At 40.7% G+C, this 15,915-nt stretch overlaps 1 protein-coding gene across 5 annotated transcripts in view; it reads right to left on the bottom strand.

Moving 5' to 3' along the window:
- Positions 1-14,234, bottom strand: part of SFSWAP (splicing factor SWAP) — a 233,342-nt gene extending 219,108 nt beyond the window's left edge. For 2 of the 5 annotated variants that reach the window (XM_089686133.1, XM_089686135.1), the window contains exons 1-4: positions 13,967-14,099; positions 1,489-1,624; positions 920-1,089; positions 386-520 (exon numbers count right to left, since the gene is read on the bottom strand). In XM_089686133.1, the coding sequence (XP_089542259.1) occupies positions 386-520; positions 920-1,089; positions 1,489-1,624; positions 13,967-14,066 (541 nt within the window). In that variant the 5' untranslated portion in view covers positions 14,067-14,099. Of the gene's footprint in view, positions 1-385; positions 521-919; positions 1,090-1,488; positions 2,510-13,966 lie in introns of all 5 variants that reach the window. The other 3 variants (XM_089686134.1, XM_089686136.1, XM_089686137.1) reach the window with 2 other exon arrangements.
- Positions 14,235-15,915: the final 1,681 nt, after the last annotated feature.

Raw genomic sequence — 15,915 nt, 5'->3', positions numbered from 1 at the left:
ATGCAGGAACAGTAGTCGGCTTTGCTTCGTGTACATATGCGGATAAAAATGCTGACAAGAGAAAAAAATAGCGAGCTAAAATGAGGACTTGTAACCGTGTTATTACATCAATAATAAAATCAGCAGACCAGGGCTGTTTTCCTAACCAAACTGTGCCATTACTGCAGTGGAGGCCAAATACCTGGCTGTGCTGTCTGGCAGGAATTTCTGGGTCAAACGTGGTGTGCAATTGCACACCCTTGCCCAGATAAAAAAAAAGTTCCAATTCATGTATTTCTAAAGTATTAAGCCACTTGTATGGAGTGCAGCTTTAAAAGGATGTTCTCTTTAAAAAACAAAAAAAGCCAAGTTATATTAAAGAAAAAATAAAAAAACACAAATCTACCTTTGTCTTCTTTTTGTGGCTCCTCTTCTTCTGTGGGTTGTGAAGGATCATAGTAGTCACTCTGATATTGAAAACCCACTGAATTATATGTTCCATCTTCTGCAAGGGCTTCACTTAGCCGCTTATATTCTTCCTCTTGAAGGGAAATACAAATATACTTCAATCAGATAGTCTGAAGAAAAGTTGTTTTTTTTTTTAAATCAAATTTCTGCAGTAACACACTCATTTTTTCAAATACAATTGTTTTGCATTTACAAAAAGGACAAGTGCAAGACAAAGTTCAGTTTTCTGAAAATGTGTCTACACTAGCTATAATAAAGAGTAGACGCCAGAGAACAGAAAAGCTGGGCAAATAAAACTATCCTGTGGTCCACATTCAGACAGCTGTTTTCCACTCCAATGGGTACTGTCAAACAGATATCAGAAAAAGTGAGTATAAAATAAAGAAAGCTTTAAGCATCTTTGTTATGTATTTTCACTCCACACAAGGGTACTGTTTAAGACTTCTGTTTTGATCAGAAATAGTTGATGTACCTTGCCTTGCTTCCTCTTCAAGCAAGTCCGTATGCAACGCTAAATACCTCTCTTCATCACACAAAGCTTCTATACGAGCTTCTTCTTCAGATATATTGTAGTTTCTGTTCCATGAGTTGTGCTCTGCATCATATTCAGATAGGTCATGCAAATGACCACGCCCATCATACCTGCAACATGAATACCATGGTAAGAACCAAGTACTGTAAGCTTCAGTGCTTTATTTGAACTTACCTGTCTAAACTGCCCTGACATAAAACTAGACCCACCATAACATGTTGCATTTTTCTGAAACCACGTTGCTCTGATTAATGTCAACTTTTTCTACCATTATTAGATGTACTTGATAAAATTTAGAATACTACATTCACTACTGCTAGTCTGTATAAGATCTGCACCTTTTCATGTAACTTCAAAATGATAGCTCTAATGTCCATTGTTTTCTAGCAATGCATTAGGAGTGCTTACCGTATGCTTTTCAACCACTACGAATACTGTTTTATGCGCGTGCAATTGGGGTGTCTGGAAACTTCTAATTTACATTCACACAAACCCGAACACATAAATACCTATCCGAAAGAACCAAACGCTGGATATTTTCTCGCTTCTTTCTGCTAGTCCGCATCCGCAGCAGAAATCTTCGCCAGAGAAGCGTGGATCCCTTGGTGGTAAAATCATGGCTAGGCTCCACCCTTAGCCAAACGGCTGAAGAAATAAGTTCTGGTTATGTAGTAGAGAGACACACACATACATGGCAATAGAAACATACATATGTATTTTAAGGAGGCTTTGTCAGTAAGAACAGAAACCACTAATTAGGGATCAAATTACAGTCAAGACTATTTGCCCTTGTGCCAGTGACAAGTGAAAAGTAGCCTACAAGAATATTGGAAACTTTGTAAATAAGATGTATTAAAAAAAATTTAAAAAAACACAACCGCGTGATTATCCAATGTAAACAAATACATTGGCCATGTTACATAAAAATAGATCACAGTACAATTATAATAAAGAACAGAAAGAGCCACCAAAACAGCGGAAGAGAATCTAGGCCACTGACAAAATAAATGTTACCAAAGACAGCATATAGTCTAGAATTATGAAATACATAAAGCAAAACCTCCTTAACTTACAAACTGAATTATTTAAATTAAAAGCTGATTTATATTATAGCAGAACATATTACAAACACATTAAGCAGATGTTACCACTTAATGGTGTTTATAGTCATACAGTTCATCTAACTGGAAAAAAGGCTTCAGAACATATCTTTTCCAAATGAAAAAAAAATTATCAAGTTTATAGCAAGTCCAAAATCTACAAAACAATTTGCAGTTCAAGTTCCAAAAATCTAAAATCAAAACATATCAATGAGTGTATACGTAATACAGGAGACATCTGTGGAGATCAACAAGAAATGTACATCCAGCAGTAGTGGATATGGACTCCTGGCATCTTTACTGCCACATGTAAGATTTCTTTCATTGGAAAAAGATTTTACTAGTCAATACTTTGCACAACTGAAACAGAAAAGAAAAATAGGCCGATCCCCTCCAAAATGTAACTGGACAGTCCATCGAAGATTTCCTCCTACAAAAATTATTGAAAACATAAAATAGGGCTTATAAACATTGAGCTCAAGACATGGAGCTTTTTGCATTAAAAAGGTTAAAGAACAATTCAAGTTCAGGAGCAAAGAGCAAAAAAATAAATCCAGTAAAGTATAACTAAAAGGCAAAACTTTTTTTTTTTTTTTTTTTTAAGTTTTGGATAGAGTGGAAAGGGATTTGAACCCTTGTCAATTTTTATTGCTGTCTGTGCCCCCCCCCCGTTAAGATGATTCACCCTATTTGTTTCTGTTTATCATCATTGAAAGTAAGTGTCTCCTCCTAGTTCTGGTGAGTTGGGGGTCCCCAAGGAATTCCCTTCATTTTCAGGGATTTCTTCTCACTTCCTGTTTACTTATGGGCCCTTCCGTGCTCTATTCAAAAGGAAAAGGAAAAAAAAAAAAAAAAGAAAAAAAGGTTTTGCCTATAGTTCTACTTTAAAGTTCCCTGCAGAAACATCAGTCAATGCTGAGTATAACTGCAGAATTCCAAAACAACCAATAAACCACATCATACATAAAAAAACAAATTTGCTAAATATCCACTTACAGGCTTCTACTGCAAGATCAGCAGTGCATTTACAGCACTGTACCTTGTAAATAAAATTTTTTTTTGGGGGAAAAAAAAACAAAAACAAATGTAGGATATGTACAAGCCAAACAACAACTGCAACAGACATCAAACTTATTTAAGTACACTGCACAACAACCAAGTACGTGAAGCAATGAAGGAAATCTTACAGTCACATCAAGAAAAATTGCAGAGCGAGACCGAAACATATTCTGCTTCCTTATGAGCCAGCAAAAAAAAAAAAACAGATAAAAGGTTGACTGCAAATTGTATCAAACCAAATAAAGAACAAAAAAAAAAAATACTCTGCAAAAACCAACACCTCCTGCAACAGCACAATTTATAAACCTGCTTTTGCATACTTTCACCAGTCACTATTACTCCTCCAGATGTCAAGAAACAAAACATTCTTAGAATTACAGTTTTTTGGATTATAAGCAACAGGATACTTGTAGCAAAACACATCAGATGAGTGATATGGTTTCACTACAAAGCCTCCCTACCACCACCACCATCCACAAAAGTTACAATATTTGAAATCCATAGTAGGGATTACTGATCTGCCTATTCAGAGCTCACACAAGCTGCAGAATGTAGAATCAAACAATGTCCAACTAGACAGAAGAGACTGAAAAAGGTAAAATATATATGTGTGTAGTACAATGACTACACTGAAGATCTCTGCAAGTGCATCACAAGAGACAAATACTTTCATTCCAATGTCACATGATATTAAGTGGAACTTCAGAAAATGATGCCCTGCTAGATCACTTCAGGCCGGTCCCTTTTGCAGGTATAGCTTTGTAAAACATAAAATATAAGTGCCCATTCTATTAAAAATCCAGTAATACAATGTCTCACCCTGCTCTGCACATGCTCAGATGCTCTCCATTTTAGGCACAGTGTTGAATTTGTAGATGCCGATCTGCTGACAGCCTTAATCTCTTCACACCGACAGTATGCAAATATGCGTCCTTTCCACAGCTGGTCCTTGATGCTGAGTGGCCGCATATTTGTGTACCATTTGTAAACAAACGTGCTACGCGCGCCCCACGTGCTCCCAGCACGTCGGCGTCCCACGGAAAGGTCCCAATCTCTCTGACCCTAAACCCCCCCCCCCGGTGTCAGAAACCCCTTAAAGGGCCAGGAGGATGGGCCGAGTGACTAGACACCCAACATGTCAAACAGTGATAAACGCCAGTACACCACATGTTCTATAGGCAAGGCATTTCAAAGTACTTACAGGTTATCAGTTTCGAATTAACCATAAATGATGGCCCTATCATTTCTCTCACATAGATGCCTGGACACATTTGTTTATCTTTGTATGTGTGTGTACACTGGGGATGTGGAATTCATTTTTTTGGGTAGGAAGGGGAGTGAAGCCCAGGAAAATGTGCTACGAGGAAGGGAAGGACCTGTTCTACAGGTCTGCAGAAGCAATTAGGCAGCAGTACAGCTGCGGGCTCATTTTCATCTTAACGCTGGCAGTCAACATGTGAAATTTACACACAATCCTGGCAGCGTGTGCGCAAAACCTCCCGCTGCTGCCAACACACTGGCAAGCAATGTGAACCCCTTGGAATTAATGAGTTTTCTGCAGTAATTTGCCATAAGATGTGATCTGACAAAACAAACACAAAGTGCTTAGGCTGACAACACACCAAGAAATCTAATTTCTTGTGTCGTTATTGCACCCATGAAATATTCACAGTGCTGAAGGAAAAAGTAAGTGAACCCGTGGAGTTAATAGCTGGCTGAACCTCCTTTGGCAGCAATAATGTGACTTCAAACAAGCGCTTTGTAGCTCTGCATAGGCCTTGCACAATTTTAAAGAAGGAACCTTTGACCAATCCTCTTTACAAAACTGCTTCAGCTCAGACACATTTGTAGGGATGTCTGGTGGTCATTGCACAGCATCTCTATGGGGTTAAGGTCTGGGCAACTCCAAAAAGTCCACTTCTAGGAAGAGTAGCCACAGTACTAAACAGTCTTCATTTACAATTTGTCGGTTGACTGATGGATGCTTAAGCACTTTGAGATTTTTATGCCTTTCCATCAAATACTTTTGAAAAGTTTTCAAAGTTCCGTATTGTGAGGCATTGTTTACATCAGCTGATGCTTCTCATGAACAGCAATCTTACGATGTTTGATCAAAGCAGCTCTAAACCACACCTGGACGTCAGGTGTGCAAACTACTGACTCCAATTAGCTTTCACTAAAGTAATCAGTTTATGGACAAACAATTAGAATTGTTTGTGTTATCAACTTAAGCAATCGGGGGGGGGGGTTCAAAGCTTCTGCGCCACTTTTCTGGTGTTATTCTCTATTGTTAATGTATTACGACAAATTAGTAAAGCATTTGCAACACTTTTGGTTCTGACAGCGACTTGTGCACAAAATTCAGATAGTTCTAACATACGCCACTTTTACATTGTGGTGCAATGAATGTGCCAAATTCAAAATAAAAAAAAAAAAGCCAGTTCGTATCTTACAATCGTGGACTATATAAAGACCTTGTCGTACAGAAAATTTGGAGCAGACAGATTTTGAGAGTGTCTTGCTTGCATTCCAAAAGTGGTACAGCTTGCTCAAAATTCAAGCTCCAAACAAGTACATGAATTTGGCGCATTCGTCAGCACTTTTAGAGCTCAATTTTATAAAATCTGTCTGACAGTTTTTGTGAATTCCAGGGATTGAGTTCAGCTACTGACTTAGATGACGATCAGATCACATTTCATGGCACATTACTGCAGAAAACCAGTTATTTCCCAGGGGTGCACATAGGTTTTGTTGCCACTAAGTATAACAGTGGCAGTGAAAGGATTAAAACCCAACTCCGGGCACGATTATAACACACACAGCCTCAGGCCTCATTTTGTGAATGGTAAGGAGAAGAGGGAGCCAAAGATACAACATAGCACCCAAGTCCATAGCACTGAGACCTGGTAGGTCTGCAACACTTACAGCCAAAAAAGACAGTACAGGAGCTGGACTTACTCGAATATATAGACAAAATTCTTTACAAAACAGAAGTATGCCTGCATGTGAGTGGGGTTCTCCTGAGAAATAAGATGTGCCTGCTTAACCTGTGCAGGTAATCCTACCAGGAATTTGGTAAATAAATTTGTATTCTTGGGTTTGCATTGGTTTTCACTGGCAATATAAAAACTTGTTGGTAGATTAAGGATCCATGCACACTAGCTAAAAAAAAAAAAAAAAATTATGAGGGTTTAGCGTTTTTTTCTGCCAGACAACCACTCTCAAAAATACAAAACAGAAGGGGGGTTTTTTTTGCCTCTGCGGCTCCTTGAATACTAGCGTTTTTTAGGTTCTTAAATGCTGTTACCAGCATTTTGTTTTCTGTTCTTTGAAGCTAAATAGTGTTATCCTATGTGTCCATGCACACTATTTTAGGCTATTAGCATTTTTTGAACTTTAACGCTAAACGTTACTAAAATGCTCCCAACAGCTTTTTTCTAGATTGTTTCCCCCTCTAAATGTACTGTAAAAACTAGTGGTGCACCAAAATGAAAATTCTGGTGCCAAAACCGACACTAAAAATTCAGAATGCATGTGGCCGATAACTGAAACCGAAATTTCTGCGTATGTGGGGAGGCTCCAATTTTTCTTTTATCGTATGATTTTATTGCTATCACATGGGGGACCAATCGTCCCCTATGTGAAAACATACAGGTGTGACAGGTCCTCCTTGTAGGGGGGAGGGGTGGGGGCAGGAGGAAAGGAGTGTATACAGTGAGGGAGCAGTGTATACAGAGAGGCGCTGTCACTATGGGGTTTATTTACTAAAGCTGGAGAGTCCAAAATCAGACTCCCTTCTGCATAGAAACCAATCAGCTTCCAGGTTTCATTGCCAAAGCTTCATTGAACAAGCTGAGGTTAGAAGCTGATTGGTTTCTATGCAGAAGGGAGTCTGATTTTGGACTCCCTAGCTTTAGTAAATAAACCCCTATATGTCAGTTCCGGTTTTTAAATGCAATTGCTGGCTTTTTTTTTCCTTCACTATAGCTCACTGAAATAGATGTCACTTTCCCCAAAGCTAAAGGAAACTATGTTTCATTTATCTGGGGAAATAAAGTAAAAGGAAACGGTTTATTTTAACATGTTGAAATAGACTAAAAGGAAACTTTGTTTCTTTTAGTTGGGGGGGAAGTGACATCTAATTCTGTGAGCTATCATGAAGAAAACAAAAAGCCGATAATTACATTTAACCACCTCCCATCCAGGCCGTTGTATATAAACAGCCAGACGGTGGCAGTGCAGGGGCGGGTGGCCGTTTATAAACGGCCTCCCCGCACCCTGCTAGTGCGCACTCCCTGGGAGCACGCAGCACCGCGATCCGGTGCCCGCTGTGTCCTCTGGACACAGTGGAACACCGATCGTCGAATGGGACCTCTGTGCGAGGTCCCGATCATGTGATCACTGATTGGCCAATCAGTGATCACATGCAGAGTAAGCAAGATGTCACTTGTGACATCATTGCTTACTACGTTTGAAATCTGTGAATGATCATAGAGGTCACATGGTACAAGGCTATTCACAACAGCCTTGTACCATGTGACAAGCTGTGCCCAATCACATTTCACTCAGTAGTTCTCAATGGCTGCAGGAATGCAGCTAGAGAGGAGAAATGATTGCTTTTACATACTTTATGGGTGTAAAAGCAATCAGTGTAAAAAAAAAAAATCATCACCCCCCCACAAGTAGTACAGTGTCACCATGGTGACACTGTACTGCTAGGGTGACAGTATGTAAAAAAAAATATATATATATACAATTTTTTTTAAAAAGTTAAAAAAAAAATGTTTAAAAATAATGTTTGGTTATAAACTAATTTGGGTTATTTTTTTACTAAAAATATAAACGGAATAAATTCTGGCCAAGATTTATGATGAAATACTATTTATTTGCAAAATTTTATAAGAAAAACACTTCAAAATTTTTGGACTTTTTAATTTAATTTGGGTTATTTTTTTACTAAAAATATAAACGGAATAAATTCTGGCCAAGATTTATGATGAAATACTATTTATTTGCAAAATTTTATAAGAAAAACACTTCAAAATTTTTGGACTTTTTAATTTACATAGCAAAAAAAAAAAAAAAAAAATCCCAGTGGTGAATAAATACCACCAAAATAAAGCTTTATCTGTCTCAAAAAAATGCATAAGGGTACAGTGTTGCATGACCGCGCAATTGTCATTCAAAGTGTGATAGCACTGAAAGCTGAAAATTGGCCTGGACAGGAATGGGGTAAAAGTGTCCGGCCTGGAAGTGGTTAAAAACTGGCACTGACATATAGTGACAGCCAATCACTGTATACCCTACTCCTCTCCTGCCTTTCTCAGCCACCCCCTCACATCTGCAGTACACAGTCTCCTGTATCCGCAGGACATGCCCTGGTCCTTTGGGTGTAATCAGGTGTGTAGCCGGGGATTGGATGATCTTCCCAATGTTACTGGGAGTTGATAGCCAGTGCCAATAATCAAGCTTTACCGGGGTGCTGGGATATTCACTGAAGATGGTACATTCACTTCACACTCAGCCCTCAATGCTCCCAGCCCCTTCTCTCCTCCCTTTACACCCGAAGGACTAGGGCATGTTCAGGAGCTTATGATACAACGCGCTTTTCATTAGCTCTTCTGGTGAGTGCGCATTCCATATGTTTATCTACACACTCATTCAAGTGGAATGCGTTTAGTAGACAATATTAATCATTTATTTAGCGCTGCACTATTTTATATTGAATAATAAAATGCTAACCCTCTATATAAAAAATAAATAAAAAAAAAACTATTATCCGCGTTTTTTGAGCTTAAAAAAAAAACCTCACTAATGTGCATGGAGCCTTAATGCTGAGCTTAAAGAATGTCTATAAATGACATAATGTGTATGGACACATAGAATAACATTAGTTGCTTCTACAGGCAAAATGCTAAACGCCTCTATGAGGAGCATTTCTTTAAGCCAGTGTGCATAAAGCCTAATTAGCTTTTGCTAATCGGGTCCTATCAAGTTGTGGTGAAGGCACTACATAATAAGAGGACAATTCATTTTTTCTCCTCAACATACACTAAGTACTGCAAGTATAATACTGTGTTGACAAAAATACTATCATTATCCAGTATTGTAAATATAAAAATAAACCATTAAAGAAAAGCCATAGTTAATAAACAAGCACAAAAAAGAGCACACAATTTCAATCAAGGGCTTTCATTTGCAATGTATTATTTCTTTGTTACAGAGTAACCCAAGTCAGGGGAACAAAAACTGTAAGCCTTTCACATGACCAAGCATCTTAATAAATTAAAATGAGCCACCCTTAATGCATTAAATTGTTAGGAGAACCACAGAGATACTCAGCAATGACTTTGAATGGAAACATCTATGCAATCCATGAAAAAGAAGTGAAAATCAACCTTTCCATTGCAAGTATTGAGCTTTGCTGTTAACCCATTCACTGTCAGAAAGGCCTGATCTTGTATTATTAGGCATTTTGGTTTTTCTTGACATTTATTCCAGGTAATGGACACACTAGGCAAACTGCAGCCTTACAATGTCTTGGTTGCCAGGTTGTGTTTGTACTCCTTGGAGCACATGGATGTATAAGGCTCCATTCACACCTATGGAAGTGCAAAGATGCACACGTGAATCGGTGGCGTCTGGCTTAGGGCAGCTCATTCATTTCAACTTTATTTTTAAATCTTGCATTGTACTTTAGTATGCATTTTTGTGCAAGATTCTGAACACATTAGCAAGATGCACTGGGGCACCATTACAAATTAATGGCACCGCCACATGCCTGGAAAAATGGATAGCACAATAAGCAATACTGATCTCCTGCAGCCACTTCTTGTGTGTGTGTGTGTATGTATGTATGTATGTATGTATGTATGTATGTATGTATGTATGTATGTATATATATATATATATATATATATATATATTTATTTTTCATAGTCTCCACTGGGAATTGTTTCTCAGGGTGATAAAGGAGCACAACGGAGAGACAGGGAAACAGTGTATTTTCTAGAAGCAACTGTCTGAACAGTATTATTGGGTAATGCATTATTGAAAAGTGAAAATGATAAAATAATGAACGTGGCTTTTCAAATAAGTTACTTTACCATGTTAACCCCTTAATAATGGAGCTACAACAAACCTTAAAGAGCAGTATTAACCCAAAAGACAAAAAGTTCATGTACTGCAGCTTACCAATCATTAAATGTGTTGGCTGCATTAGTTTTCACTTTTTTTTTTCTTCTGGTGATCTGGCCAACAACACACTACCACTCTATAGAAGAGCAACAGAAACACACTTGGGCAGAAGCATTGTCTGTTTGGGGAGAGGGTGTTAGATGAACTAGCAGATTTAAAATTAATTTGACTACCAAAGTAAAGCCAAACTCCAAACTAACACCTTTTAGGCAGTTACAAACATTTTGGGGGGGAATAAAGTAAGCAACTGTCAGTGGTAAATAGTCTCAACCTTCTAACGGCCACTTTTGCTTGACCACTTGGTCTGTTAAAGTAAGCAGAGAATAACAGACTTACAGACCGGATCAACAGGGGGAAAAAAAAAAACCCCTTCAAAAAAACTAATGCAGCCAAAAAAATCTAAGAATTACATTTCTGCTTTTGGATTTAGCAGATTTTTTATTCTTAATATATTATCAATATCAAAGAGAAAACTGGCCTAGGATCTATAGTTCACATTTTATCCTAATTAAAAACACAATGGCACTAACACTGGAACTAAATAAACCTATTTTTCTACGGTTTTATTTTTTCACAGCTGAATGGGGATACATTGAACTAGCATTTTGCTCATGGTTGCACTGCAGTCTCATTGAATTAAATAGGTGAGTGCTGCCTGCTGTACTCTGTCTTCTGAATTAAAATTACTGCAGCATCTGTACTCACCCAAGGGGCCATCATGTTTCTTGGGAGGCTGGTATTTTAAAGTAGATGTAAAACCAGTGATTGATAAAAGCTTTAACCTCTTAAGTCCAGCTGTACACATATATTTGCCAGCACATTTTAAGACCCAGTCCATGCCGCCTCATTTATGCATACAACTGAACTTAAAGCAGACCTCCACCCAAAAGGGAAGTCTCACTTTAAGGCCTCTTCCCCTTCTCTTCACCAAATGGCACTTTTTTTTTTTGAGGGAGGCAGGTACCTGGTTTTGACAGGTACCCGCTCCCACTCAGATCCGGATCCAAGCGGAAGTTCTCTTCTCCACTTCCCTCCCCGCAGTCTTCTGAGACATATCACACGTCCCAGAAGACTGTGGGACCATACACAATGTGCAGCATGGCTCACACATGCGCAGTGGGCACCCGGCTGTGAAGCCGCAAGCGGTCATAGCTGGGTGCCCACAGTTGAGATGCCGACACTGGCGACTGAAGCTTGAGGGAAAGAACAGCCCAGGTGAGCACATCGCTGGATCCTGGGACAGGAGAGTGTCTGTTTATTAAGAGTCAGCCATAACATTATGAATATCCACCTAATATTAAGCCCCCCTTTTGCCACCAAACAGCCCTAACCTGTTGAAGCATGGACTTCACTATACCTCTGAACATATGCTGTAGTAACTGGCACCAAGCAATGTCGCAAGTCCTTTAAGTTGTGAGTTGGGGCCTCCATGGATGTGACTTGTTTTCCAGCACACACCAGAGATATTCGATTGAATTGAGATATGGAAAATTAGGAGGCCAAGTCAACATATCAAACCATCCTTGAACCATTTTTGCATTGTGGCAGGAAGCATTATCCTGCTGAAAGAGGCCATTGCCATTAGGGAATACTATTTCTATGAAAGGGTGTAATTGCTCAACAACAATGTTTAGGTAGGTGGTATTTGTCAAAGTAATATCCACATGAATGACAGGACCCAAAGTTTTCAAGTATAACATTGCCCAAAGCATCACGTTGCCTTCGCTGGCTTGCCTTCTTCCCATTCCGCATCCTGGTACCATCTCTTCCACAGGAAAGCTACGCACAAGTACCCAGCCATCCACATGATGTAAAATAATATGTGATTCATCAGACCAGGTCACCTTCTCCCATTACTCAGTGATCCAGTTCTGATACCCAAGTTCCCCTTGTAGATGCTTTTGGCTGTGGACACAGGTCAGCAAGTGTCTAGCCATTACAATCTTGCCCTAAGTCGCTCAAATCCTTATGCTTGCCCATTTTCTCTGCTTCCAACACACCAACTTTATCGATAATATGTTCACTTGCTGTATAATATATCCCACCCACTTTCTCATGCCACTGTAAGAAGAAAAACCATGCTATTCACTTAACCTGTCAGTAGTCATAAAGTTATGGCTGATTGGTGCAGAGATGCCAATGGTACCAGCTCGGTATATACTGCAGGTATTGGTCTCTGTATTTATAATGTACCTCTAACACATGTATACTACAGGGCTTGTACACGGTGGGGCTGATTTACTAAAACTGGAGCACTCAGAATCTGGTACAGCAATGCATGGTAGCCAATTAGCTTTTAACTTCAGCTTGCTAAATCAAGCTTTTCCAAAAAAAACTGGAAGACGATAGGTTTCCATGCAGAGCTGCACCAGATATTACATTCTCAAGTTTTAGTAAATCAACCCCACGGTGTGTGTGTGTATGTATATGTGTATATATACACACACACACACACCCCAATAGCCTTTTCTGATCAGTGAGCACGAGTACTGATACTTTGATACATACAGAATGTATAGACACAAATTGCACCACAAAGACTAACGTGATTTGAACGGGAATTAGATTCCTGTGCAAATCGCATGTGATTTCCCCACTGGTCTTGGGATTTGAAATCCCAACCGCTTTCTCTTCTCCTTGCAGGGATGACAGTATGGGCTAGACGGCTTCTGATAGGTGAGCACCGTCCATGTGACCGTGCTGACCTTTCAAAAGTCCTCTAGCCCGAAATATCAACCCAGCAAGGAGAGGAGAGAACGCAGCGGGGATTTTAAATCCCCACCGCTCTCTCCCCCCCTCCTACAGCTGAGAATACGGAGCATTTGCCACCACAGTATACATCCCCACACGCCCACTCTCCGCTCAGCATGGAATCAGTGCAGGGAGGTTTCTGCGCACCACCCATGTGAACTGGGGCTACAAAAACCCTGGGTTCACACAGGAGCAGTGGGGACACCACATGCGATTTGGACAGGAATTGCACCGCATTCCTGTTGAAAGTACATGCTACTCTTTGAGGTACAATTTGCGTCCATTGGCGCAGATTGCACTGCAAAGTACCGGTTTCAGGTATCGCGAGGATTTTCATGAGTACAAGTACTTGTGAAAATACTTAGTATCAGCATTGATACCAATATCGGTGCATCCCTAATATATATATATACACACATATACACACATATACACACACCCTACAAGGCTTCTATTATATATAATACACTGGAGCACTGGTGTCAAACTGGCAGCCCTCCAGCCAGTCCCTAAATTCCCATGATGCATTGCAAGATTGACAGTTACAAGCATGACTCCCAAAGGCAGAGGCATGATGGGAGTTGTAGTTTCGCAACAGCTGGAGGGCCGCCAGTTTGCCGCCCCTGCCCTAGAGGGATTGTACCCGGTGTATATGTACACACTACGGTTGTACAGTGCCTATAGATGCTGTGATCTAACTATATCTAGATATGTGTGTTGATGACAGTGGTGTGTCCTTGGTTGTATGAATAGGGCCTTCCCATGGTAGGATGCAGTGACACACAGGCCTGTCTAGCAGCGGAGGAGTCAGAGCAGCCCCTGGAAACAGAAGTGATCAGACTGGGTTACATTAGTTAATTGTCATGAGCTTCCAACCGACCTATCGATGAGAATGTTGTTGTCTCCCATCCATGGGATGAGGTGCCGGCCCTGCTCATGGTACAGGGCCTTCTCGTCGTCCCGGAACACCTTGCAGGCATAGCCGAACACCAACAGCTCCGCCTGCTGCTTCCCACTGCTCTTCTTCTTCCGCGGAGCCCCCGCGAACATCCTGGCCTCTGTCCGTGCGACTACACCACAGGAGAATACACCGAAGGCCTCCGACAGTCAGCGAGCCCCGGCAAAAGATGGCGGCGCCCACACTTCCGCTACCTTTTCCGCAGATTCGTCACACTGCTCACACGACCTCCCGTCCCCTCAAGAGCTAGAAGAAATACATCACTTAATTACACCTCATTAAAATGCACGAATGTTGCGGAAACGGCATCTGTTTAGTTCATGTACAGTCTTGTTTTTTGGCAGAAATAGGAAAGTGCGGAAGCAGAACTAATACAATTCCGCCAATCCCAATATGGCGGCGAGGGAGGCGGGGTTATGTGGTCCCAGCTGTGATTGCTTTTTGTCAGTGTCATTTGTCCTTTCACATATCTGGTTTGTTGTGACAGAAGTAAAGCACCATAAGACACAAACACAAGTTGGGCACCAAGAATGCATTTTCTGTGGGGCTGATTTACTGGAGAGCGTAAAGGTGTCCTTTTATCATGCAGCGGTAAATGATCGCTGCTCAGTTCTCTGGCATTCTCAGAGGAGACAGTTTTCTGAATGCCTTTTTATGAAGCGGTGTAGATCTCTTCTCCGAATGAGGAGAGAAGTAATCTACAAACGCTTTGAACGCTAGAAAACGGCTGGTGTTACAGTAAGAGATCAGTCAAACACAGTTTACTAAGCAGCAGTAAATTACCACTGCTTCGTTTGCTGTTCCTCTAATTCTCCAGCTCTGGGCTGCAGAATCTGGAGGGAGAACACAGATCACCAATGAAGGGCTGACATTGCTCCTTCATATACTGGCAGTCTGTGTTCTCCGCTGATCATCTCTGTTTCCTAAACCATTAATGATCTGAAATCAAACAATCCTCAGGATCGCCGCTGATCTCAGTTTCATAAAAGGACACCTACATCTGGTGCAGCTGTGCATGGTAACCAATCAGATTCAAACTTCAACTTGCTCAATTAAAGCGGAGTTCCACCCAAAAGTGGAAGCTTTGCTTGTTCGCCTCCTCCCCCCTCCACTGCCATATTTGGCACTTTTTGGGGGGAGGGGTACCTAGTTTTGACAGGTACCCGCTCCCACTTTCAGCTCAGTTCACCTAGACAAAGTGAGTCAGAAGTTTGGCCCCCTCCTTGCTCTCGCAGTCTCTTGGGAACCTACCTTCACAGGTCCCAGAAGACTGCCGGACCAATCAGGATGCACAGCGCGACTCGCACATGCGCACCCGGCTATGAAGCCGCAAGCTGCAACAGCCAGGTGCCCACAGTTGAGATGCCGGTGCCGTTGAGGAGAGAAGGGACAGCGCAGGTGAGTACATCGCTGGAATATGTAAGTGTGTGTTTATTAAAAGTCAGAATCTACAGTTTTTGCAGCTGCTGACTTTTAATGAACACAAAAACGTCTGGAACTCCACTTTAGTGTAGAACTATAGGCATTCTTTTTTTTTTTTTTCATTTTGGATAGGTCAAGGAAGGCTTTTCACCCCTGTGGGTTTTTTTCTCTCCATTTGTGTCCCATTGGGGAGATTTCCCATAACTTCCTGCCCCATAACCAAACAGGAAGTGAGAGAAAATCCCTGAAAATTAAGGGAATTCCTTTGGGACCACCAGATTGCCAGAACTAGTGTCCCCATTGGAAGTTTTCACCTCTATTACTATTCTGAGGACAACCCAAAAGTTGGGGTTTTCTTTTAATTTCACAGTGCCATGTAGGAGCAGAGGCTCTGAGTATTATTGTAAGTGGCAAAGCTTTTTGTGTCAGCTAAAGAACTTATCAGCAAG

This window comes from Staurois parvus, unplaced genomic scaffold (assembly GCF_062004578.1).
Source record: "Staurois parvus isolate SC_StPar_1 unplaced genomic scaffold, SC_StPar_1.0 ptg000392l, whole genome shotgun sequence".
Taxonomy (NCBI): domain Eukaryota; kingdom Metazoa; phylum Chordata; class Amphibia; order Anura; family Ranidae; genus Staurois; species Staurois parvus.
Note: the sequence above shows the minus strand (reverse complement) of the source record. Positions and strands in the feature narration are given on the sequence as shown.